Here is a 25,885-nt window from a genome sequence, read left to right on the forward strand (position 1 = left end):
AAAACTACTTGAGAATTTTATTCTCTTAGTAGTAGGGGAGATGTGGTTAAGAGTACGGGTCGGTCTGGATCGATCACTAGTCGAGTCATCATACTTCACTAAAATTAAACGGCTTGATCTAAACATGAACACGATCTGATTCACCTTTCATTGGGGCTTGGAAACGTGGCGGATTTAGGGGGATTAGCAGGGACGCTCGCCTCTACGGGACATAAAGAATTTCGAATTTTTTAGTTAAAAAATTCGATTTTGAGGTTTACTTTATGGCATTACCAGTTCGTTCCGCGGAAAAAGTTTGCCTCTAATGGGAAATATAGGTTCCGTCGTTACCTTAAAAGGGATGAACGTTGTTGACCCAACTCATGTCCTAACCCGCTCCAGCTAAACGTAATAAAATTGACTCGTTCTGAATTACCCAACTTATACTTGATTTGTAGTCAAACAGAGGATATGAATTTCACTTGCATCTGGAATTAGCCCAACCCTAACCAATCTGACCTAAACGCTTATTGTCGTGTAGTCACTATTGACCATTATTCCTAAGTAATTTTTTAACAACACACTCGAAGTCTATCTGATCCATATGCTTGCAACCCCGTATGATTAGGTCCCAAAATTGGCTCGTGATGGACTTGTTTGCCACCCAATCATACCTAAATCAATTACAAACTCAACTCCTCCCCAACACGACTTTTTGGAACGCTTTAAGAAAAATAATTAGCCTTACTTATAAAGTTTGTAAGTTATGGGTAATATGCACCATCACCCCCAACAAAAGTGTTAGCTTTAATGATTTTACGCTCTCGTTATAAATTATTCTATTTACATATTGTAAACAAGAATTAGAAAAACAAATCCCCTCCAACAATGTCCAGTTCCAAGACTATACAACTGGATGTCTGGATGTACAATAGCATTGTACATCCAAGGGTATTTTAGTCTTTTTTCAAATACTTTTACCAAAAAAAAAAATAACGTAATCCAATTTTCAATCCAATCCCCCATTCTCTCCTTTGTCTGCTTCCATATTTTTCTGCTAACTCCTCTCTCCTCTATCATTCAGTTAATGAATCATATTCTCTCTTAAATTATTATAATTAATTGACTATGCGGAATAAATCATATGACATGACTCGTGAGAAAGAAATTTTTTTATCCAAAATTTATATTATAATGCATGAAAATAGTTGAAACTCGTATTATTTTTACATTAGCTCGTATTCTTATCTTTGTAGCTCGTATTTTTGTGTGCTCGTATTTTAAAGCTCTTGATCCTTTTAAGCTCGTATTCTTTTTACATTGGCTCGTATTCTTATCTTAATAGCTCATATTCTTATGTGCTCGTATTTTAAAACTCTTGATCCTTTTAAGCTCGTATTCTTTTTACATTAGCTCGTCTTCTTATCTTAATAGCTCATATCCTTATGTGCTCATATTTTTAAGTTCGTGATTCTTTTAAGCTCGTATTTTTTTTTACATTAGCTCGTATTCTTATCTTAATAGCTCGTATTCTTATGTGCTCGTATTTTTTAGCTTGTATTCTTCTAATAATTGTTCGTATGATTGATGTAGAAATTTACCTCAAAGTATTGTTAGATCCATTTTTCCTTCTTGATGATGATGATGTAAATTGCTTCTCGTTCACCAAAATATTGTTAGATGCGTTTTTCCTCCTTGATTATGATGCTAATTGCTTCCCTTTCATCATATTAGAATCAGAATTACGGAAAAGAGAGGTTTGTCGACTGTTGTTTAAGAGAAATTTAGAGAAAAGAAAGAGGAGGGTTTGTCGACTGGAGAGAAATCAGAATTAGGGAAAAAGGTTGTGTAGAATTTTTTCTTTTATTGGGCCTAAATAGTTTAATATGTAATATATATGGGTCTGTTGTAGGATCTTATTTGTGAACAATGTCGGCCCCGACTTGAGCCAACTTGACATGGCTATAATATTTTATTTTCAGTTGTAGATCGTAAAGCTTAAACAATACATCTACCACAATTTTCTAATGATAAACATAGACTTTCATGAAAATGGTCTTTAGACAAATATTAAAATGATGCTCATCACAAGTCAAGTTATAGATAGATTAAAAAAGAAATTATGTGAAAATTAAGATGACACTCGCATTTTATACCATACATATTCTTCGGTAACATATATATGAATTATTTCACTTTGACAAAAGTTCGTTCATATATCAAACATAATTATTTAAATATTACGTATATCACACTTAAAAAATAAATTAAAAATAATATGATGCAATATCGGGTTGGCTCAAGTCGGGGCCCCACGTTGCAAAGGGCAATGGGTTTTAATCATTTTGTTAAAGGGTTTCAAATAGTCGGTTGGGGACGGGTTTGAATTTGTGATTGGTTAACGTGTGGTTGGGGCCTTGGGGGTAGACTTGACAAACAAGTCAATCAAGTCGAGTTAATTTTTGGATCTGGTCATCAAGTTTGCAATTATCCAGTCAAATTAGCTTTATGTAACTGTTATAAAGCTACTTAGAGATAATGAACAATATGCGACAGTAAACCTTCAGGGTCATATCGATTAGGGTTAGATTAATACAATATACAGGTCGAATACATATCGTATGTTTGGATGCAGATTGAGTTGAGACTGTTATGTTAAGTACTTAAGTCTAGTCGGGAGCGGGTTGGGGTTTAGGCCGAGTCAAGGTTGTTTAACCCTTTCTCAACCTCGATTGCAAGTGAATCAAAACGGGTTCGTGTCTAAGTCAGGTGGATTAGAAGTACGATGACCCCACCGACGGGTCATTTTAGATCGACCCCGACCCGTCTTGTTGGCCACCTCTACGTATGAGCATATGACATTCTAAACTAATCCTCAAGCGTCCTCCACCACGTTACTTAATTCTTAATCATCTTTCCCGATTATTTCTCCCTATAAATCGCACCAAATTATTTTGCTCTTTTTTCCCAGAAAAATTCCCAGAATTCTGTCAATTCCCAACAATTCCCAGATCCCCAAATCCCTAAAAAGTCCCAATCTTTAACTAATTTTCTAGGGTTCTCAATTGGGTTTGAGAATTCTAGGAAATTTCCTACTTTTTAAAATTTTTCCTTTTGATCAAATATGAGTTTTCAAGATCTCGAAGCGGGCGTTCGTAGACCGCTTACTTCGAGAAATAATCTGATGAATACCAAACAGGACCCGACACAGACAGTAGCTTCCGGAATATTCCAGATTAATACCGCAGTTTCCACTTTTCAACGCCTTGTTAATACTCTTGGAACTCCCAAAGATACCCCTCAACTCCGTGAAAAGCTGTATGTGTTTTTTGATCGGTTTCACATTTAAGATACCTTGTAATTGATATAGTTATTGTGCATGTGTTGAATTTTGTGTTAATGTAGTTAAATTGATTGGTTTATTATGTGGTTAATTGGGTCGTTCGGAAACAAATTCTTTGTGCTGCCAACACGGGGTAGGGTAAGGCTGCGTGCATCCGACACCCTTTAGTCCTGCAATTTGCCGTAGTAATGTTGTTGGGTGACTAACCTTTATGTGAAGTAGTGGTCCTTTGATGCAGTTCTCGATGCAATTTTCCATCTTGGGTCATTCGGAAACAGGCTCTTTGTGTTGCTAACCCCCCCCCCATGCCAACCACACAATTAGCGGGAGCCATTGACGCATTGCGTTAATGTTGTTTTTGAGTGGTGTATTTTCGTGGGTTTTGCGTTGTTATGATTGCATTTGTTGTTTATTATTCGGCAAATTGTGTTTGTTCCAAATTGGTGTAATTGCTAGGCTTATTGTGAATAAGTGATTTATGAACGCGAGGGGCCTATTGTGAGTGGCGAATTGTGTGTGGTTTTGGTGGATTTTTAGTAACTTTAGTAGAATCGTGTTCAGCATTGGTTGTGCATGTTTAGCTATATGCAACTTTAGTACTAATATGTAGAAGTAAACTAGAAAAACATAATTAAATTAAAATATAAGGAAGGAAAAGCAAGAAAATTGTCTGGAATTAATGTAAGGCTTCATTGCCGAGAGTTAAGAGAGAGTGTTATATGTTTAACTTGCTGATGGCAATGAAGGCATAGTGTCGATTATTTTCATATTTTGGATGAGGGTGCCTTGGTTAAGTTAGTTTTTCCGACATGTGGTTACTTCTTTTATTTTCCATTTCTGTCTTACGAGGATGATTTATTTGGTTGTTCATGAGGAGGAGTTAATCAAGAATTCATGCCTATGTACTTGTTTTGGAACTGAAAGTATTATTTCTTCAACTTTTTCTTATACCGGAAGATTTTCTTGATAAGTTAGTAGGATTGAATGATTGATGATAACATTTTCTTCATGGAACTATGGTTGACAGGACAACGTTATTTGCTAGTTGATAGTTTGATACAACTAGTGCTACTCTAGTACTCTGTTTATATTCGATCCTATTCCATTATGCATATTGTTTTTTTGCGGATAGTTTCTCCGGTGCCCATTGTTCAGTGTCTAGTTTTATCCTCCTTAGGCTCTTGGCATATCGTAACTCGTAAGAGACTTCTCTCTTCTATGTAATATAGAGCCAATTAGAAGTGTTCGACATGGGTGCATGTCTAGGTGTTTGACTCGGAATTTTATGAAAATTTCCCTTATTTTGGCTTAAATGAACTGTTAAGTGTCACAAAAATGCTAAGAGTGTCAGTTGTCACACACGAGTAAACAAAATTATATGGAGAGTCAGAGTAACTTAGCTTGTTGGTAAGTTGGCTAGTTTAACTTGCCGCTGGTTTAGGTATCTCTTATATTTGAAACATGACAACATGTCGGTGAAAATATGATCTTTGGAGTTTGGCCTCTTATAGGCAATTGATATGTTTGAAAGCGGCACTTTTCGGGCTGGACGCTGATATGATTTAGGACATCTGCACAAAGTGCATCACTCGTTTAATAAAACTGGCATAGCTTTTACGAATAGGGTTCCTGTAATCCTCTATAACAGCTTCCACTGAAGTCTCTTAGGACTGGTCTCTATTACTTCCTATTTCTTCAAGGTACAAATCTATCAGCATTATAGATGGGCCCTAGCCGTTTTATCCGTGCGGTTCAATTGCTAGTGTGCAAGCCTTCCATGACCGTGTTTGCAGTGTGAATCTTGTTTTGATGTTTTCCTATCTATCTTCACTAAACCATGCCTTTTATGAACAGCCACAAGACACGGCTGCACATTGGTCAACTAGTGAAGGATACTTCTGCCAAACTCAAGCAAGCTAGTGAAACAGATCACAATGCTAACGTCAGCGTAAGTCTTTCTTTGGAGTCATATGATCAATGGATGGCAGTTATGATTTAGGTGGTTATGTGCTCTAATATCATAGTATCCGTATTTCACACGTGATACTCTTCTATTTATGAAGCCTTTTATGATGGAGGTGGTTATTTGCTTTAATATTTGTGTCGATAAGCTATTTTATATTCGTTCTTATCATGCATTCCAGGCTAGCAGGAAAATTGCTGATGCCAAACTTGCAAAAGATTTCCAGGCAGTTTTGAAGGAATTTCAGAAGGCTCAACGTCTGGCAGCTGAGAGGGAAACTGCATATAGTCCTTTTGTTCCTCAGGCTGTTCTACCTTCAAGGTGATTAATGGGTTCTGGACTTCTGGCTTCTGCAAATTGAATGTGTAATTTCTCGGAAATGCATTTATTGCTTGCCCTTTGAATTAAATGTATTTGTACAACTTTCTGAATTTAGTGGTTAACTTGGCTCATCATGAATTCTATGTTTCTTGCCTGCTGGATTGACTCAACTGTGAGGCTATAATTCGTGCTAGTCTTATCTTCTTGCTATGTCTTTTATGGAGTTGGTGCTTTGGTGGACTTAGTTGCAAGCTGTTGTTTACTGTTATTTACAATGTTACTCACTCTCGCTTAGAAGTATTTGACACGGGTGTGTGTGCATACGTTGGATTCCGCTATCTTATGCAAAATCAATGTGTTATTTACGTTTTGGCTGAAAAAGAAATATCTTGTACCGATGATTGAGTATCGAGTGTTAGACATGGCGATGCTAGGTATTATGAGTCGAGTAACATGTATTATTGCTGTGATGCCTGTGATGCTTTCAATTTTGATATTAGTTGGAATCGTATACTGTCTGCTTTTGTAAAGTTGTTTCTTTCTATATCTCTCTGTCTGTTCTTTGTAGTTTCGGTAGTGTGATTTATTTAGGATTATGCCACGAAGTCTGAAACTGTTATTTTCTTCCAATTTATACTTCGTAGTCAATAATCTGTTCCAACTAGTGCATCCTTTATCCCCCTCACCTTTGTTCATTTTGTGTTCTGATAGCTACACGGCTAGCGAGATTGATGCGAGTACAGATAATTCACAGGAGCAACGAGCCGTTCTTGTGGAAGCGAGGAGGTGAGAATAAAAATAACATCTTTTACCAAATGCGCCAATTAGGTTTGGGGCCCGTGCTTTGGACAGATCAACTGACAATATTTATCTGTCTTTTGACATATTTGATTATCTATTATGTGAATCCACAAGGCAAGAGGTGTTGCTATTGGACAATGAGATAGTTTTCAACGAAGCTATAATCGAGGAAAGAGAGCAGGGAATACAGGAAATCCAGAATCAAATTGGTGAGGTAAATGAGATCTTCAAAGACCTTGCGGTGCTAGTCCATGATCAAGGAGTTATGATTGGTAAGTTATTTATTTATTTAATTTATATCTAATTTCTTCCCTCTCGAGGGACATTGCAGATGCCTATATCCAGGGGCTGACTTTATGATTATTCCACGCGCAGATGATATCGGCTCCAATGTTGAAAATGCTCATGCTGCAACCGCGCAGGGAAGATCTCAACTAGCTAAGGCGTCAAAGACCCAAAAATCAAACTCCTCACTTGTGAGTTGGGCCTATTTTTTTTTTCCCTGGGAGAAAAATTAAAATTAGCCTCTTAAAATTGTTTTAAATTAATCAAATCCGAAAAATATTGTTGACGATCCAAACCTGTCTCTCTCAATCTCTCATAACAGAAAGTCGGAAACTTATATTAACTAGCACTAAATTATCACACGTAAAAGTGAAGTATAACGAAATTGCTACAGAATTGGAGCTCCCAAGTCCCCAAATTGAAGGCTGTCTTCCAATAACCTAATTTATTTTGTTGTCTCTCGTCGAAACTTTTAGATATTGGGTCATAAACACCGGCATTGACAGTAGTCCAAAATATGCTCTCCTCTGTCACTTTGAGTGAATTATTTCAATGACGATATCAAAATTAGTGGATCGGTTAACATGCTGTTTAGAGTATTATATGATGTAGCATAATTCAAAGATTCATACTGTCCAGTTACTTATTAAATCCGTCTTTTGTCAAAAATGGCTTATTTCCTGATTGCTGAATGTCTATTGAATGTAGACATGCCTGCTGCTCGTGATATTTGGGATAATCCTCCTCATTGTCCTCATAATCATTGCCGCATAACAAGGGGATACTTGGGAACCAGTGTTTTATGTTTCGGAAATATGTAACTACTTTTTCCTTTTTCCGTTCAATTTTCAACCCTTTGTTGTCTAGTATTTGATCATTGTTATGTAAAGGGGGAAATATTTGGGAATTTAAAGTGATATGTGCATCACTTACAGGTCATGGGGTCATGTAGCCATTGTGTCGAAGGGGGGAGTTTCGGGTCTGTGTTTCTTCTTGTAAGGTCATCTACTTCTGAAATGACGGTACTTGCAGTATGTTGCATAATTCTTTGTTGTTCAGTTTGAAAATAACTTGTTAATAATAAAGGTGCGTCGATGTCCTAAGTACTGTATTATTCTTGCTTACTCTCCTGGAGCCCTCTTTTTTGTTTAGTCGCGGAATCAGACTGTAAAATCTGAAACTTCTTTGAGATTTAGAATCGATGATGTCATTTGAGGAACCTGATTTGAAGGAACTGGACTCGTCATTCATCGAAATTGTCAGTACTTGGATTGCAGGGCCGGTAGCTCCTGTAATTCAGTCAGTCTTTCCCAAATCCGTGTTCCTTTCCTTTACTCGATGTGTATGAACCAGATTGTATTTTTGTGAGACTATAACCCAAAAGCAATGTGGAAGATCTTTAATACAGGAACGAAGTCCGGGTATTTTATCGTGACCTTATTCTTACTCGAGTGTAAAATGAGAATTGGGATGATTGTATGCTTAAGCTATAAAGGGCGGGATATACTCCGTATTTAGAAAGAAAAAAAAAAAACATTGTGATTAAGTTTAGTAAATAGGCAAAATTTGGCCCGACTTTTTATAAACATATATTGCACATACAAGCAAAGGAACATATTCACAAGAAACGCGTCAAGAAACCATCAAAACAAACTTGTACAACGAGATTCGATCAGTGGTAAAATAAGGGGGCCAAGAAGGGTACCTGCAGACGATTTGACCGATCCCGCTTCTGCTATGACATTTGCACATTTAGACGCTACTATTGTACTATCAAGAGGATTAGCCGCCAAAGGGATCTACACTCACCCTCCTCGATCCTCGCGTAACCATTACTTATTAATCCTCATTACAGAATACAGAGTATAATTTTCTGCCCTCTAGCACTAGCGGAGCCAGGAATTGATTCCAGCGGGGGCGAACGGGTAATGGTATGAGGGGAGCTCGAAAAAATTTCGGAAATTTTAATTAAAACTTTGGGAAAATGCACGCGGTGCCCTTGATGTTTGAGATTTTGCCCGATATACCCAACTTTTTGGTCCGGAAATCTTTAAGAGGCCATAACTCGTGTTTATGAGTTCAAAAAGATATAATTTTTTTTTCAAATCGATCATCTTTCCGAGAACTACGATTTGAAAAAAAAAAATTGTCGTATTTGAATCCTCTGGCTATGAGTTTTTGTATGTCAGTTTTTTTTACCAAATAAACTTTGAGTGACCATATCTCTTGGTCACGAATTCCAAACTAGACAATTTTTTTTTTCAAGTCGTAGATCTCAAAAAGATGATCAATTTGGAAAAAAAAATCGTCACTTTCTGAGCTTGTAAACACGAGTTATGGCCTTTTATAGTTTTTCGGATAAAAAATTGGGTATTTCGGGCAAAATCTCAAACCTCAAGGGCACCGCGTGCATTATCCGTAAAACTTTTACAATTTTCATCTGGCAGCGGAGCGAGCGTCCCTGCTAACCCCATCTAGCTCCCACCAATGCCCTCTAGTATAAATCTCGACTCCGTTGTATTCACACAAGTCACAACCCCCTCGTTCGATCGTGCATCACTAACATATTCACGTAATCACGTGGATTTCCTTACATACTATCCCCAAAATCTCTCGCTGTCGTCCCTCGTTTTCAAACACTTTCCTATTCCCTCTTTAAATTTCAATCAAATCTTCACCTTTTTCATTTTCTTTCACATCATTCAAACATGTCGGTAAGCATTAATCCCTTACTATTTCCACATTTATACATTACATTCTAGTTTAATTCATCTTAATTAGCTCATTTTGTAGTTAATTTGTAAGTTGTAACGTAGTTTATGGAGTAATTTTTGAATGTTATGGTTCATAGATCTGTAGAAATTAAGCTTGAAATCTTACATTTTGTTCTGGGTTTTTGTTTATTAATAATGGGTATGATTTATTTTGTTGATATTTGTAGTAAAATTGAGTCTTTTTTGGTTTGATTTGTCAATTTTAATTGCCACATTTTTAGTAATTTGATGATGGATAGTTAATTTTAAGTGAAATAGATGTTAGACTATCAAACCGATCTCGGGACTCCAACCATTAGCTTAAGTTTTTGGTTGAGATGGTTTCTTGCAAAAGGTCACAGGTTCGAAAACCACCCCCTCAATTCGAAAGTGGAAAATTAAGCACCAGAGTTAAGGGGAGGCCTACACTAATTATTGTTAATTTTTTAAAGTAATTGAGGTATTGTTTGTTGACTTTATTTAGTGGAAGTTGGCAAATTTGCATATATGTTTGAATCTTCTTTGCTTGGGAAGTAAAAACCGTACCCCACGGATCGGAGCTACATGATGTTTAGCTTATACTTCCTCTGTCGCGGTCAGTTTACATACTGTTGCTTTTGGCACAGAGATTGGCGAGGAGGGAGGGGACTATTCAGTGGCGGAATCAGGATTTGTAGTTAGGGGACGAGTAATGTAGTGAGGTAAACTCGAAAAGAGCTTGGAAATTCTAAGTAAGAATTTCAAAATTTCCATTGTAGAGGGCTGAACGGCCCTACTAGCTCCCCTTAGTTCTGCCACCGGGAACATTTATTATTGTTCGTTGCTTTTGGATGGCAAATGTATTTTAAGGTGGAAAACAAACAAAAAATCGTTACTTATAGAGTCATAGTTGTGAATTGTGATGTATGTTTGGTATAGATTTTGTGCTGGTGATTATGTACAAGTACAACCTTGTTAGTATTCTTTAGGAAATGGGCTTATCATTTTCTGGTTTTGTCTCACGTTCTAGGTAAAGACGGTTAAAGTAAGCAATGTGTCTTGTAAGGCATCTGAACTAGAACTTAAGGAGTTCTTTTCTTTCTCCGGAGACCTTGAATATGTGGAGACCAAGAGGTTAGCAAAATTTCTGTAAGCTGATTTTTTTGCCATGATAATCAAAGGTCAATATTGCTTATTTAATGTACATTTGCAGCGAAGATGAGGAGACTCTAACTGCGTATGTTACATTCAAGGATTCACAAGGCGCTGATACTGCTGTTTTGTTAACGGTAATCTTCATTGTTGATGATTGATGAATTCACCTGTTCATATTGAGAAATAGCTCTTACATTATTGAATGATGGATGTTGTTAGTCCCTTTCTGTATCCAAACAAAGAGTCAATGTATTGTGTCAAGTTTCCGATTTAGAGGTTACATTCTGCATGGCTAGATTTTGAGTTTCTACTCGGTTGCTTTTACCAAAATAGATAAATTGACTTTGTGCCAACTGCCAAGTAGTACATGGTTTCATGAAACTTTGCATTGTTCCTAATTCCTATCAATACTTTTGACATATTTGGTAAAAATATATGTTCCGAAGTTTAGTAACATAATGTACAGCTTTAGTGTTGAAATATTCACCATGTTAAGTAGTTGAATACAAAATATAACATATGGAAATGAGAGTTTCCTGGCTGCCTTGCCTAAATTTTGTTTCAATGAAGTTTACTGTCGTGAAATGAAAATGAAGAAAAAAAATGTTGTGTATTAAGCTACAACAACAATAATAACGTTGGTCTTAGGGGTTCCACAGATTGCGGGGCAAGCAACTATATCAGAAAAACATCCCTCCCGTAATTGTTTTTTTGTTTGTTTTGGGTTTGTTTAGATATTTCTTTTATTCTTTCACCAGTACTGGACAGCAACTTAGATGCATTGTTGATTATCATAGAAATCATGATCCAGTGAAGATTAGTCCTCCGCATTTGTTCTTGTTGCCTTGTTAGAGTAACTGGTCTTTACCAACTGTATGGAAAATATCCGTAAATCACATGCTATTTTGGGGGTCTTACTATTCTCCAGTTGAGGATTAACCCTAGGTCGGCCCATTTTTCTTTGAAAAGGCCAAAGCTACTCTTGCAGGAACATAAAAGACACTCTTTTCTACCTCTATCATTGTGGTCAATTAAGCTAGTTGTGAAATTCAATCAATCTAGACTATATGCTGAATTTTGTTCTATTGTGATCGATATGTTGTTCTCATTTTGAATTTGGTAACCCTTTTGCATAACTCTAGCATATTATTCTAAATAAAATCTTCTTTGGCGGAGACATGTTTTTGTCATAGGCAATTGCATCTCTCATTAGTTTGAGCCCTATCACGAGTCTTCCTGAGGACATGATCATCTGCATTTTTTCTGTCTTGTGAAGATGTCAGCAAGTTGGCCGGTGAAGTCATTGGACTATTGGAGTAGTGGTGATTGGTGAATATGACTTGGGTTCCAAACCCGTCACCATAACTGCCTTATGACTCCCTTTGACATCCCGAAAAACAGACTTAGTTGCCATCTGATAATAACTGTGTGCATAATTGCATATGCCAGGGAGCAACAATAGCTGGTAAGACGGTCACAATAACTTTGGATCCGGAATATGAATTGCCACCTGCTGCTTTGGCTCAAGTATCTGTAAGAAAATGCTCTCATATTTCTACCTTCTTCTTCTCTGCCAACTAATGCTTCTAAGTAACGCCTCCCGAATCGTCACAGGAAGGCCAGAGTCCCCAATCCGCACTTCGGAAAGCAGAAGATGTCGTCAGCAGCATGTTATCCAAGGGATTTGTACTTGGGAAAGATGCAGTTGGAAAGGCAAAATCCTTCGACGACAAGCACCAACTGACTTCAACAGCCTCACTCAAAATCGCGTCTCTTGATCAAAAACTTGGTTTCACCGAGAAGATCAGCCTGGGCACTTCTGCTGTCAACAATAAAGTCAAGGAGATGGATGAGAAATTCCAGGTTTCTGAGAAAACCAAAACGGCCCTTTCAGTAGCTGAGGAAACGGTCAGTAATGCGGGTTCTGCTATAATAAAAAACCGTTATGTGCTCACTGGTGCTACTTGGGTGACCGGTGCTTTCAACAAGGTGACCAAAGCAGCGAGTGATGTCGGTCAAAAGACGAAAGAGAGAGTTGGTATGGTGGACGATGAGCAGAAGAGAAAAATGGTGGATGACTATGCAAAGGTTCATTTTTCCGAGTCTGAACCCAACTCTCCAATCGCTGGCTCCCCCAACGCTTTTTCATCTCCCAAGGATTCACTCCAAAATGAGCAACAACCCACTAAGCCTGAGCCTGCACAAGGCTTGATCCTTTGATATTGCATTAGATGGTACGGAGTATATTTTTTCTCGACAATATTTTTTTCGTCTTCTTTATTTTCTCCATGGTCATTGCTATAATGCAATTGCTTTATAGTTTCCTTTGAGCCTACAATATGTAAACGAACCTCATAAAAGTGAAATATTCAGTTATATACGAGGAAACAAGTTCGAACTTGGGACCATTGTCCATTAAACCTCAATGTTCGCCTAAAAGTGAGGCACGATGACTTTGAGGTTATAAGTTCAAATCTTTTTTAAGATTGCTGAGGTGTGGTTCGATTAATCGAATATGTGGCAATATGTTGCTGACAGAATTTGAACCCAGATTATAGGCATCATCTTTCATAACTTTACCGCTTAAATTAACTGACATTTTGTGACGAAAGAACACTGAGAGAATTCAAACAGCATCTGGTTCAGTGATTCTTTCTTTTCCCATTGCAAGTCTCTCTTGTGACGGGTATTACCCGTCGTAAACTTGCAGATAAGACAAAATAATTGCGATGGGTCAAGTATTACTTATGTGGGTATTATCCGTCACATGAGTGTTACTTAACCCGTCGCAAACTTGTGACGGATATACCGTCACAAATAAGAATTTGTGATTTTTAGGAGAATCAGTCACAACTCACAACTTCACAAGTCCCAAGGCAAGCCAGACCACAACCATCCAAGTTGCAACATTATTCTGGGTCCCATTTAATGCTGAAAGTGTAAATAAATAGTACAAGTACTGCTGGAATATATAATTGCAATTTGACAATTTAATTTAAAATAATTTTAAAAAATGCCAGGCTGTAAGACCCAAAGTCCAACTCATTCAATGAATTGGCTCATCCAGGTCCACCTGTGAGTGCTTCAACAACGGCTTTATTCGGCCTCTAAAATTGTACTCATTCTGTCCCGATCATTTCTTTACGTTTTCTTATTCGAGTGTCTTACTACATTTTTCTCGTTTTCATATATACTCCGTGTATAAGTGTATAAACAGTGTACACCGAGGTTCTAATTTCTTTTACATCTTGTTTATTATCATTATTAAACAAGAAAATTTATAAACATTTAATTAATGGTCAAATTATCGTTAAATCGTTATACAATATACAACGGTCTTACAAAATAATTAGCGCTCGAGTGGCCCAATCGACCAAGTCCTAGCTGGACTCCATCCACTCTTACCAGCTACAGTGTTACACTAGGAGTGTAGGACACATCTAATTCCCTATTTTCCAGCTATCATTTTCTTTTTTCTGTCGGTCAGATATTTTTTAAATAAAAAACAAAAAAATTGTCACAATTTGAACCATGCCACTCAATTATACATCAATAATAATCAATAATTAATATCTATCCAAATTTAGAATAATACCAAGAAAATAATAAAATTTTAAAAAACGGCAATAAAAATCGACGTGTATTTAATGTGGTAAGTAAAATTCAACAGCTACTCTTGCTTGTGACGGGCTAATCTCGTCACAAGCTTGTGACCTCTCACAAAAAGGGAGAAGGGACAAGGTGGGGCACCCCCCATGTGCTTCCCACTTACCTCTCAATGAGCATTTTGTGAGAGGAAACGGTATCCGTCACAAGTTTGTGACGGATATCGCCCGTCTTCAATGAGATTTTGTGAAAATTCAATTTAGAAATTGAGATAGCGTTACTGTCCAGAAAATCAATAACCGATCCTGATCATTGTCCTTCGAACGAAACCACTCATTAGTCATTATACATCGATAATCAATAACTAATATATCCAAATCTCGAATAATAACAACAATAAAAAAATGGCGAAATTATTCTACAGCATGTGCGCACATTTTGCAAGATTGACTAAAAATCGCCGAGTTTTCGGTGAGAACGAGCATTCGAACTGTCAATTTGCATTGTTTCTTCTTGTAAATTCGTCAAACTTCGTATTGCAAATGCTTTGCTTCGTTTCAGCTGCTTATTATTGTTGTTCGCTTCGTCAATTTCCTTCAATTCTGCATAATTTATCATCAAATCAACAATCTCTTCATCGAAAATCGAGTTCCGAAACTACTAGTATCATTCATTTACCTTTAATTAAAAGGTAAACGAATAATTGAGACGGTCTATATGCTTAAATTATAATCAAAGCAACAATTTATTCAACAAAAATCGAATTTCAAAAGTAGGAGTATAATGCAAGTTATGTATCAAATTTATTTATACATACCTGTAATTTCTTCTGGATGCTTGAATTTAAATCCATGAAATTGAGCCAAATCTGCAGCAGATAATTAAATTAAATTAAATCATCGATTAAATAAAGTCAAACAACATTACACAAGTTTTTCGAGACGATATTTGAACAAACGTATGAAAATGAAATCCAGAGGTATTTTAGTGAAAAATGAAAGATATTTTAGAGACGGAGAGAGTAAAAATAACCTTGAGGAGAAGGATCATGAGACGATAAATAAAGTACGAGGAAACAGAAAACAATGAGGATAGGAATGAAGTGAATGAAGTTTTCCGGCGGCGGAGAGTGAGAGCGGTGAGGTTTCTCTGTTTTGAATTCGCCGTCGTCTGTGACGGCGATGGCGGAGGAAGAGGAGGAGAAGGAGGACGGGGATGAATCGCGGCGGCGTTGATCGTCGGACATTAAAACGACGTCGTCGGTGGAGATAACTAGTCTTTCTCTGCTTGGTGAACCTAAAGATTGGCGTTGCATGGTTAGAGTTTTAGAGAGAAGATAGTGAAAAAATTGGAGAATGATTCTATCAGTTGTGGTGTGAGTTAATGTGGTTTTATGTGCATTGTGGAGGGAGCGTAAGAGTATTTAATGTGCGACACCGTAAATATCTTAGCCTAGTAGTTAAGACGGATATATTGTGATAATAGGTCACGGATTCAAAATTCTCCCATGTATATTATTTTGAATGGGTGTAATATATCGTTTGTATACTAATACTAAGATTCTGTAAGATACGGAGTATAATATATTGTATAATTTAATTGAAATAATGAAAAAGACATGGAATAAAAATAAATCCTAAGAGCACATATTATGTAAGAAATCTCATAATAGCTTTATCAATTTTCTAACGTGTGCCCTTAAAAGCGCGGGATAAGAAGTCATTTAAAGGTAATATTTGTATGATTTTTTCTTCCCTCAAAAAAAAAAATTGTATGAATTTTTCACTAAAAATAATACAGTAATAATGAGTATATCTTTCAATTTATCATGATAGAAATATAAATATTTTCTTAAATGACTTCTTATAGACTTATAGCGTCGGTAAGGAATTAAGGATTACATATCCCACTTTTGTGCTTAATTGCTTAAATACTCAATAACTTGAGTAGTTGTAAATGCAATAGCTTTTTGTTACTTATAGTCCTTATGAAAATTTATACACGAATTATAATATAAAGCGGTCGAACGACAATCTCATTATTTGAAAGACTATTTATTTACTTCCTCTATTTTTCTATATATGACTTTCTCACATTTCGAGACACACTTCTCTCTTCAATATCTCTCAAATTATATGTTTAAATATAGTGATATGTATACTCATATGAAAGAGTTTTTCATAAGGAATTTAATGGTATAATTTTTATAATTTTTTAACAAATATATTTTTGTTAATTTTGTAGATATTAAAGTCAAAGGCTTGCCTCGAAAAAGCAAAACGTCATATATTAAAAAATGGAGGGAGTATTAATGATAAATAAATATGTAAGACTTTATTTATTTATGAAATTGTCTTATAATATATATAAAACCGTCTTACATTATAATTAATCGTAAATGGGATGCGCTAAGTTTTAGTGTTGTTCTTAACTATGGCTATGGTGTTCTACTTTTCTAGTTTTCTTGTCTTAATTGCCAAAAACAAAATGTTTTTGTATTCGCATGCTTAAGAGTTAAGTCACCCGTTGTAAACTTCATCTATAAAAATCTCATAATGTTGACAATATGAACATTGGAATGCCTACATCTACATGTTACTAAGCATTGATTAGTTAATCAATAAAACTTGGGAGAGACGGTCTCTCACTAAGTTATTGAGAGACCAATCTTTCGTACCCTTTTATTTGTATTTCGTACCATTTTTATTGTTGATCGTGACATAGTAATTTCGTACCTATATACATAATAAATGTACTCATTTTATTCTTAATCATGATTTGTACCTATTTTATTACTTTTAGTATCACTTTTTCTTAAAATTGTACAATGGTCTCTCAATAAAGCTTATTAAGAGACCGTCTCTCAGGAGACCTACTCTTAGTTAATTTCATCTATAAAAATCTCATGGGACTAATCAAGTGGATCAATTTCATTTTGTTTAAAAAAATGGACTTCCATATATTAACAAATAACAAATGACCAAATTCCTTAATTCTATACTTATATACGGAGTACATTCTAAACTACCCATATATTGAAGTTAAGCTTGTATATTGTTGACCTTAATTATTTATAGACAAACAAAAAAATTAATGTATCACTAACATATTTACATTATTATTAAATTTTTGTATCTAAAAATCATAATTTAAAGAGTAATCTATAAAAGGTCATCTAAAAACTATAAAAAATCAAATAAGTCAAACAAATGTATGAAAAAGACTGGCTTAGTAGCCTAGACCTTATTAAGTAATCTTGTCCAAACCCAATTAGTTGGGCTTGTTGTATGAAAATGGTGAATCTTGTACTCCTTCGATCTCAGTTTAGGTCAAAGATAAAGGCCGTTTCGGCCCACGTAACCGACCGGTTAGTAGGGCCACTTTTTCCCATCTCGATCCGCTTAATATCACAGGTCGTGTCAGGTCCTATAGATTTCAACCGGCCCGCCCACCAAAGCCTGCCATAACTCGGGCCCACCTTAGACCCGCCCTTATAATCTACCCCAGTTTGGTAGCGGATCCACCTTATCAGGCCCGACCCCGCCCGTCCCCCACCAAGGTTGGGTCTAGGCAGACCTTCTCCAGCCTGACTTGTCTCTCGCCCGTTTAACCACCCCTAATCTCAATTATTTATTTATTTTTTGGAAGTATAATTGAGTCATTTCATAACAAAGTTAATTATTTACTAATCACAATGTTGATGATACAACTAATGATGGTTAAAAGGAAGGGGGGTCCAAAAGTTGACGTAGAAAAAAGGGAGGAGCTTTATATGTGCTTTATCATGCTAAGGTGATAATTGCAAGTGACTTTATGGGTGGAGATGGTGAAACAATCTAAAGCTTTAGCATAGCTATAGCTACATAGGGTCGGATAAAGTGCTAGGTTACCGTTTGCCTTCTCTTTCTAAAGAGAAGATGACCGTTGTTGCGCGGCATTGGCACTTCATACTCCCTCCTATTCCGAATAACTGTCCCATTTGCCATTTTCGTCTATTCATATAACTGTCCCATTTGCCATATTTGGACATGTTTTTTTACCTTCCTAACCATGACTCTTTTCTTTATTTACCACCCCAACCACCTCTAAACCATCATATTCAATACTTTTCATTATTTAACTCTTATATTCCTACCCCTATACAATACTTTTCATTATTTTAACTCAATTCCTTAATTTTCGTGCCATTGTCCAAATGGGACAGTTATTCGGAATAGGAGGGAGTATTATTTTTTCATGTATTCTTTGTTAAGTCCGCCCTGAGTTAAGACGGAAATCATAATTAATTTAAATAAGACATTAATAAAAATTAAATTTGTGAAAAGTCATTAGTTAAAACGGTTTAAAGTAAGACCTTCTCTTCTCCTTTATCTAGCAAATTACTCTGTAATGGTATGAAATGGCACGATATTTCAGGAGATCATAAGCCATGTAAATACTCTCTATTTGCTTCTATAATACAGAGTACTCGATTCAATTTAATACTGTATATCTTTTAAATTTCCTCTTGAATATTTCGTCAAATATATTGAACTTGACAAAACGGAATTACGGATGGAGTAAATTTTAAAACAATAGACCAAGAAAGAAGAATTACCTTCTATTACAATGTTGTCATGATTATTAATAATATTTCTAGTCTTTTTTCTTTTTTACGTGTTTGTTCTAGTGAATGATTTTTTTATGCCCGTGGTGAGGAAAAAGACGAGACGAGAATAGAAATAGGACAGTTGACGAGGTTAAATGAATGAAGGAGAGCCTACTGCCTGGTCCTGGGTCTAATAATCTAGTGAAAAGTAGTTATGTTACGTAGGAAAATTGAACCTACTCTTGGCTGTAAATGAACGTATCATTCATTTGGCAGCCTAAAAGATGACGAAGGCCGGGACCAAAGGTCTTGTATATTACGAGCATGCGCGGGAGAATTAACAAGTGTATGCCGGTCTGACGGCCGACTGGTGAGTCTACATGACGCAAAGTCGTAAACTACTACTCCCTCAGCAACTTAAATTACCTTAAACGGAGTAAAATATTAAGATTCTACTTCGTATAATTTAAGACTATTAAAAGTAATATTTCCTCCATTTAACTTTTATTATTGAGAAAATAAAAAGGATTATTATTGGATGACAAAAGGATCAAAGTCTATATAAAGAAACAAGTTACTAATCAAAAACATTTGCAAAATAAAAAGATAAACAGATAATTGAAACATCCGAAAATAAAAAAAAAAGGTCAACAAATTATTAGAATGGAGGAAATATATTTTGATTTCGATCTTTTTTCTTCCCTCATATCCTTTTTATCCATCACCCCCAGTATAGACCACCACCACTATCACTAGGGGTGAGCATAATCCGGTCCGGACCGGAAAAATGGACGGTCCGGACCGGAATCTAGTGGACCGGAACCGGAATTAAAAATTCCGGTCCGGTCTCCGGTCCACCATTTTCCAAGATTTCTGTTTCCGGTCCGGGACCGGTATTTTCCGGTCCGGACCGGTTTGGACCGGAATGCCCGAAATTATTGTTATTTGCATTTTTTTCTTAAAATTGTATTTTTATTCCGGTCCAATCCGGTTCAATGGACCGGAATTTTTGGACCGAAATTTGAAAAAGTGGGTAGTTTCGGTCCAACCGGTCCGGTCCCGGTCCGGAATTTTTGTAATCCGGTCCGGTCCCGGTCCAAGAATTTTGTTGATTCCGGTTTTGGACCGGTGCCCACCCCTAACTATCACCCATGCCAATATGCCATCAACCTCCTTTGGCCACCCACTTGTCTCCACAAGCCACCGACCGCCCTCCCACTGCATGTGACCTATCGGCCATTCCCTTCACCGACGACTCCATAGTCCGCCCTTACAACTAAACCCCAATTTGGTACTAGTCCGACACTAATGACTCCTAGTTACCCCAAATCCAGTCTTTCTAGCTCGACCGAATGGCCACTCCTACCCTTATCACAAGGATTAGATTACATACATTCAACCCTCTGTTTCACACTTTCTCTGTTTCAGTGAACATTTTACATCTATTGTTTTTTTTGAGTGGAAAATGGAGTAAATGTAAGTTACTAACCGAGACGAAGCGGGTAATAATTTAAGGAACCCTTATCGGGCCACGCCAAGGCGGGCAGCACGAATCCGGCACGGTGAAGTAAACGAGGTGGTCTGGGTATGGCACGACCGGGTGAGAGGCGGGCTGCGATGCCAAAATTCGCCAAAACCCGTGTCCCGGCACAACCCGGCACGAGACACGACGGTTTAAGGGGTAAATAATTAAAAAAACCATTAAAAATATCGAAGCACGACGGGCGGCACGAGTCCGGCCCGACATTGCCTTGGCCAACGGACGGGCCACGGTGGGTGGGGGTTTGGGAAAAGCGGTTGGCACGGCACAGCCTGAAAATACGGTTAACCGTGCTCGGTCCGGGCCAAAATTGTGAGTAGGCATGATTGGCTGGGACCCGAACTGGCACAATACGGCCCATTGGCTTCTCTATTATCGGGTAACATTGTTGTTATTTTCGAAGAGAATCTTAACTCGTATACTATTTGTGATGTACAAGTTGCAACTCGCAAGCCACCGTCCAAAATAGTCACACTATTGAGTAGTGCGTAGTGAGTAGAGTGACTAGTGGAGTGAACCTAAAACCGAGTACATCTATTGCATGTTTTTCTCCTCATTTCCGCACAATAATACAGCCGCATCTCCCTCCTCCTCCTCTTCCTCCTCCCTATTTCTTTACACACCCAAAAAACCTCAACACTATACCAAAGAAATAGGGAGTGTAGTAGTGTACCAACAAAATTAATTCTTCAATTTACCCTTAAATTAAGTTCAAAACGAACTTATAATCTACATTTATCCCCATTTATTTTCTCCAATAAATATATTTTTTAGAATTTAATTGAGGTGAAAAATTAATATTTGAGCACCATTTTTTTGTTGGTCAATATATCTAAAGCTCAACATTTAGTTACATGCTTAAATCTTTTGGACTACCCATTTTCAGATACTACATTTGGTAATTTTCTACTTTTAGATCTCTCTTTCATTTTAGCTATATTTTGTTTATTTAGTGTTATTATTTTGATCCACATTATTTTAATTGTTATTTATTGAATGTATCATAGTATATTTTGTAGATCTTGCTCTTTTCTCAAGCATGCATTAATGCATTATTTTCCTAATGTTGCTTTAATTGTTCATTTAGGACATATTGGAACTTTTGATGTTTTTTTTTTTAATTGTTTATTTAAAAGTAGGTAAATTATGTAATTTTAAGTTTTTGTAGTAATGTTTGCTCTAGGTGGTAGTATCATGGTAAGTTACTAAGTTATTTTGACTAGATTAGAAGTATCTGACACGGTCCCATGGCCACATGGGTGCATGTTCAAGTATCGGACTTTGTTATTTCATTTGGTAAAAAACTTGGAGTATTGTAGTTCTTACCTAGTGTGTTACTGTCATACATTGATTCATTGAAGATACTTCCTCCATTCAACTCCACTCTACCACTTTCTTTTATCACGTTTGCCAACGCGTATTTAACGCGGTAAATATAGTTAGCTACGTATTTGCAAAAATTATAAAAGTTAGATATTTTTAATGTACTTGTAAAGACGAATTAAATAAGATCTCACATGAATATATTTTCACATACGTATTGAGAGAAAATGGAAATTGAATGTTTGTTTGTGAATAGTGTAGAAAATTGAAAGTGGTAGAGTTGAGTTGAATGGAGGAAGTAGTTGGGTTGGCCTTTGCAATTTTCATGTTGGGTCATTCGGAAATAGTCTCTTTGAGTCTTTGTGTTGCTAATTCAAGGATAAGACTGCGTACATCTGACTTCCTTGTACCCCACAATTTGCGGGAGCCATTGAGGCACTGGGGTAATGTTGTTGTTGTTGTTGTTGAAGATAGTTGGCCTTCAATGGTAGTTGTCTTTTAATTCATATGATTGTCACTAAGCCTTTGTTCACTCATCGTCCTGCTCTTTTACAATGGTGGGAATTAGTTTACAGTTTGAGGGTTGTCTGCTTTTATTAGGATGTAATGCATTGCGGTTATCTGTCTTTAATTCATAGCACATTATCACAGTTGCATTGTTCTAACAAAATTCCTGTCGATTTGTCCGAAGTTTGGTGTACATGGTATTAGTGATGGATAGTCAAAATGGATCTGTACATTGTTCAGATGCCAACTTTCGTGTTCTGATATTCTCAAATCTATTCCAGGTAAAGATCATAAAAGGAACGGCGTATATCCTTAAAAGAAAAGATAAACTTGAACTCCATGAACTTTAATGTCATTGTTGTATTGAAAAAGGCCGAAGGAGCACCTAGAGAGGCTGTCAAAAGTGGTTTAAACTTTCAGTTTCTATGAGCGAGGCAGAATTGTTCATTTCCTCCTGGAGGAAAAACTGCTAGTTGTCGGGAATGTTGTTATTTGCTTGAGCAGCAACAAAGTGGATGAAGTTACATTCCGGCCATTCCACATAACCAGCGAATTGAAGTTGGAATTTTACATAACAACCAGATTGAATCTTGTCTTAATCTGTCAAGTGAAGCCATGCTCCGTATTACCACAACCTTGATTCTTCCCTTGAACACCATTTTCTTCTTATTTTCTTGCTCTTCTTTTCTCGTCCCTGCTTTCAGTCTTCTACTTCCTAATCAACACCCTCACCCTGATGATGTCGCTCAACATGTGCACAGGTAAACCATTTTTGTTAGTTACTCCACCAATCCACCATATACGGTATTGACCCTTAGATATTGCAGTTTAACATTGTGACTTGTCAGACAGAACATTATTTATTGGACTTAAATTTGTGATTTTAATTTTTTCGTTGACGTCCCAGGATGATTCATGTCAGCCGACCCCAAATCATTTTGGGATTATGGCTCTGATGTTGTTGTTGTTGTTGTCCCAGGATGGTCAATGTATCTGTGTCCAGAAGACAAATGCTAGAAGTATCTGAATCCTCAAGTTCAGGATGCTTGACGGGGAACCCAATCGACGACTGCTGGCGGTGTGATCCACAGTGGGCCTCCAAGCGTGAACGGTTAGCTGACTGTGCAATCGGGTTTGGGCAAGGAGCAATGGGAGGCAAAGGGGGTAAGATTTACGTGGTCACTGATTCATCAGACTCGGATGCAGTGAACCCAAAGGAAGGCACCCTCCGTTATGCCGTGATTCAGGATGATCCCCTATGGATCATATTCTCAGGCGACATGACCATCAAGCTCAAGTACGAGCTCATTGTCAACAGCTATAAGACCCTAGATGGTCGCGGTGCTGATGTACACATTACTGGCGGGGGCTGCATCACCCTTCAGTACGTTTCTAACATCATTATCCATAACATTCACATCCACAACTGCTATCCTGCCGGCAACTCCAATGTGCGCTCAAGCCCCACCCACGTGGGCATGAGGTCCAAATCGGACGGTGATGGCATCACCATCTTTGGGGCTAGCAATATCTGGGTTGACCACTGCACTTTATCCTATTGCACTGATGGCCTGATTGATGCTACCATGGGCTCCACCGGAATTACTATTTCTAACAACCATTTTTCTCATCATAATGACGTCATGCTCTTGGGGCACAGCGATGGCTACATTTTAGACGCCGGCATGCAGGTTTGTACCATCTACACTTCTTAACTTTAGGGCAATTTCCATTTTCAAACCTCATGTGTTGTTAAATAAAGATGTGAAATTCCACTTTCTGTGCGACGGATATGTCTTGTGTGGTTGGTTGATCTTGAACACTACTAAGTTTTCTTTAGGAGTTTGAGTTAGTGTTTTGGATGTGAATTACAGAATTAGTCTAATTGTTAGGTATTGGATTCTTCTCCATATTTCCAATGGAGCCAAAGACTCATTATTCTTTGGTTCTGGATTATGATGGAGTAAAGCAAAATGGCTTACTAAAGTGGCTGCTCTTCTTTCTCTTGTGAAGTAGCAGTCCTTCGATGCAGTTCTCGTCGCAATTTTCATCTTGGGTCATTCGGAAACAATTTCTTTGTGTTTCTAACACAAGGGTAAGGCTGCGTACATCCGACCCCCCCCCCCCCCCCTTACCCCGCATTTTACGGAGCCATTGAGGCACTGGGGTAATGTTGTTGTTGTTGTTAGGTATTGGATTCATATCTAGATCTCTAAACCTTGGCCGTTCTTTAAAAGAGAGGGGGAAAAAAAAAGACAAAATCACACGGTTTTAGGGGATCGTACATGTCTGCTGTTTTTTAATGGACATGGTTTGAAGGTTAAGCATTGATAGTGAAAAATGGTAAAAACAGGTGACACTGGCTTTCAACATATTCGGAGAGGGATTAGTGCAAAGAATGCCACGGTGTAGAAGAGGTTACATACACGTAGTGAACAACGACTTTAGGAAGTGGGAAATGTATGTGATTGGAGGCAGCGCAAACCCCACAATCAACAGCCAAGGCAACCGTTACATTGCTCCAGAGAACCCCAGTGCTAAAGAGGTCAGTACTCTTCAACATTTTACTTGCACTTGCTGCGGACAATTCTTTTGCATTTATATACTCCGTCAAGTATCTGAATTCACGGGCCTCTCCTCGGCCTTCAATGGTAGACAAAATCTTTTCTCAAGATATTTTTAAAGCCAACACAGAGCTTTAAGTAGTTCTTTGGCTTCCTGTGCTGGTCTGGTTCAGGGCAACCCATGTCTATTTCATTAATGTTTTCCGAAGTTTTTTTCATACTTCACCAGGACAAAAATTAACGAATTTAATAATATATGGTGAAAAATGTCTAGTCGAGGAAAGTGTAGGGACGAATTTTAATTACCGTAAGTAGTCCATAGATAACAGATAAAAGGGAAAGATTCAGTATTCAAAATTGTCTGTTTATAAACTATCGATACATTTAGGTGACGAAGCGCGTTGAAACCGATGACAAAGACTGGCCAGATTGGAACTGGAGAACGGAAGGAGACATAATGGTAAATGGTGCATTCTTCGTGCCTTCAGGAGAGGGGCTTAGTGCTCAGTATGCCAAAGCTGTCAGTACCGAACCCAAGTCTGTACAGCTCATTGACCAGATTACGCTTTATGCTGGCGTCTTTGGTGATCCTAGGTACATTCAAACATCGACTTCTCAATTTCGCATGCATTTGCTTCACCATTTCAATTTACATCTCATTTTAAGTTTTTAGCAATGACTGAACTCTGCATCTTATTAATGCACACAGAGACCGAGTAAATGTGGGATACAGTGGTGAGACCAGCACAAGTAGTAGCCGAACCAGCTCTGGATCTGGTAGCGACACAGGCTTCTTAGGCATGACATTTGGAAACAGCAGCGCCTTACCTACCAAACCCGTATGGGCTTTACTTTTTTTATCGATTTTGTGCACGCTCTCCACATTTTATCATCTCTGCTCTCTAACATTATTATGCCTATAGTAATCGGCATTAAAATAGTACTCGTACTCCCTAGCTCTAAATATATGGATCTCCATTTCGGATAGCAAATTAACAGGCTCGTGTCTCGACTCTTGACTGGCATCTCTGGCTTTCAAATTAGCTTAAAAAGTTGGATTTTTTTTTTCTATCTTAGTTTTATGCAACATTTTAAATCGCTAAATTTTGTCTACGAACGAGTAAAATATGTTACTAACCCTATTATGATCTCAGTTTATACGAGTCACTAATAAACGA

The 25,885-nt window shown here is 37.3% G+C and overlaps 4 protein-coding genes across 4 annotated transcripts; 3 read left to right on the plus strand and 1 right to left on the minus strand.

Annotated features, from left to right (window-relative positions):
• The first annotated feature begins 2,839 nt into the window (after positions 1-2,839).
• LOC141593762 (syntaxin-22-like) lies at positions 2,840-7,795 on the plus strand. The gene is made up of 7 exons (XM_074414173.1): positions 2,840-3,297; positions 5,177-5,270; positions 5,467-5,606; positions 6,318-6,392; positions 6,522-6,679; positions 6,783-6,883; positions 7,401-7,795. Exons 1-7 carry the CDS (start codon positions 3,104-3,106, stop codon positions 7,464-7,466), a joined length of 828 nt encoding a protein of 275 aa, XP_074270274.1. The 5' UTR covers positions 2,840-3,103; the 3' UTR covers positions 7,467-7,795.
• A 1,393-nt stretch (positions 7,796-9,188) lies between these two features.
• Positions 9,189-12,999, plus strand: LOC141593180 (binding partner of ACD11 1-like). Its single transcript, XM_074414132.1, has 5 exons — positions 9,189-9,406; positions 10,455-10,558; positions 10,638-10,713; positions 12,029-12,112; positions 12,194-12,999. Exons 1-5 carry the CDS (start codon positions 9,401-9,403, stop codon positions 12,797-12,799), a joined length of 876 nt encoding a protein of 291 aa, XP_074270233.1. The 5' UTR covers positions 9,189-9,400; the 3' UTR covers positions 12,800-12,999.
• Positions 13,000-14,466: 1,467 nt separating this feature from the next.
• Positions 14,467-15,588, minus strand: LOC141593779 (uncharacterized). The gene is made up of 3 exons (XM_074414174.1): positions 15,218-15,588; positions 15,003-15,053; positions 14,467-14,787 (listed from the first exon to the last, which is right to left on the minus strand). Exons 1-3 carry the CDS (start codon positions 15,498-15,500, stop codon positions 14,636-14,638), a joined length of 486 nt encoding a protein of 161 aa, XP_074270275.1. The 5' UTR covers positions 15,501-15,588; the 3' UTR covers positions 14,467-14,635.
• A 5,180-nt stretch (positions 15,589-20,768) lies between these two features.
• Positions 20,769-25,699, plus strand: LOC141593795 (putative pectate lyase 18). Its single transcript, XM_074414175.1, has 6 exons — positions 20,769-21,211; positions 22,425-22,904; positions 23,123-23,834; positions 24,497-24,688; positions 25,096-25,301; positions 25,417-25,699. The coding sequence occupies exons 2-6, from the start codon at positions 22,759-22,761 to the stop codon at positions 25,628-25,630; spliced, it is 1,470 nt and encodes a 489-aa protein (XP_074270276.1). The 5' UTR covers positions 20,769-21,211; positions 22,425-22,758; the 3' UTR covers positions 25,631-25,699.
• The last annotated feature ends 186 nt before the right edge of the window (positions 25,700-25,885 follow it).

Source organism: Silene latifolia, chromosome 1 (genome assembly GCF_048544455.1).
Source record: "Silene latifolia isolate original U9 population chromosome 1, ASM4854445v1, whole genome shotgun sequence".
Lineage (NCBI taxonomy): Eukaryota > Viridiplantae > Streptophyta > Magnoliopsida > Caryophyllales > Caryophyllaceae > Silene > Silene latifolia.

Coding starts and splice junctions, on each gene's coding strand:
- LOC141593762 (XM_074414173.1), top strand. CDS start 3,104: ATGAGTTTTCAAGATCTCGAAGCGGGCGTTCGTAGACCGCTTACTTCG. Junction 5,271..5,466: donor ATCACAATGCTAACGTCAGC/GTAAGTCTTTCT, acceptor CATGCATTCCAG/GCTAGCAGGAAAATTGCTGA. Junction 6,680..6,782: donor TGATCAAGGAGTTATGATTG/GTAAGTTATTTA, acceptor TTCCACGCGCAG/ATGATATCGGCTCCAATGTT.
- LOC141593180 (XM_074414132.1), top strand. Junction 10,559..10,637: donor GAATATGTGGAGACCAAGAG/GTTAGCAAAATT, acceptor GTACATTTGCAG/CGAAGATGAGGAGACTCTAA. Junction 10,714..12,028: donor ATACTGCTGTTTTGTTAACG/GTAATCTTCATT, acceptor TGCATATGCCAG/GGAGCAACAATAGCTGGTAA.
- LOC141593779 (XM_074414174.1), bottom strand. CDS start 15,500: ATGCAACGCCAATCTTTAGGTTCACCAAGCAGAGAAAGACTAGTTATC. Junction 15,054..15,217: donor TCATGATCCTTCTCCTCAAG/GTTATTTTTACT, acceptor TATCTGCTGCAG/ATTTGGCTCAATTTCATGGA. Junction 14,788..15,002: donor GCATCCAGAAGAAATTACAG/GTATGTATAAAT, acceptor TAAATTATGCAG/AATTGAAGGAAATTGACGAA.
- LOC141593795 (XM_074414175.1), top strand. CDS start 22,759: ATGCTCCGTATTACCACAACCTTGATTCTTCCCTTGAACACCATTTTC. Junction 23,835..24,496: donor TTTTAGACGCCGGCATGCAG/GTTTGTACCATC, acceptor TGGTAAAAACAG/GTGACACTGGCTTTCAACAT. Junction 25,302..25,416: donor GGCGTCTTTGGTGATCCTAG/GTACATTCAAAC, acceptor TAATGCACACAG/AGACCGAGTAAATGTGGGAT.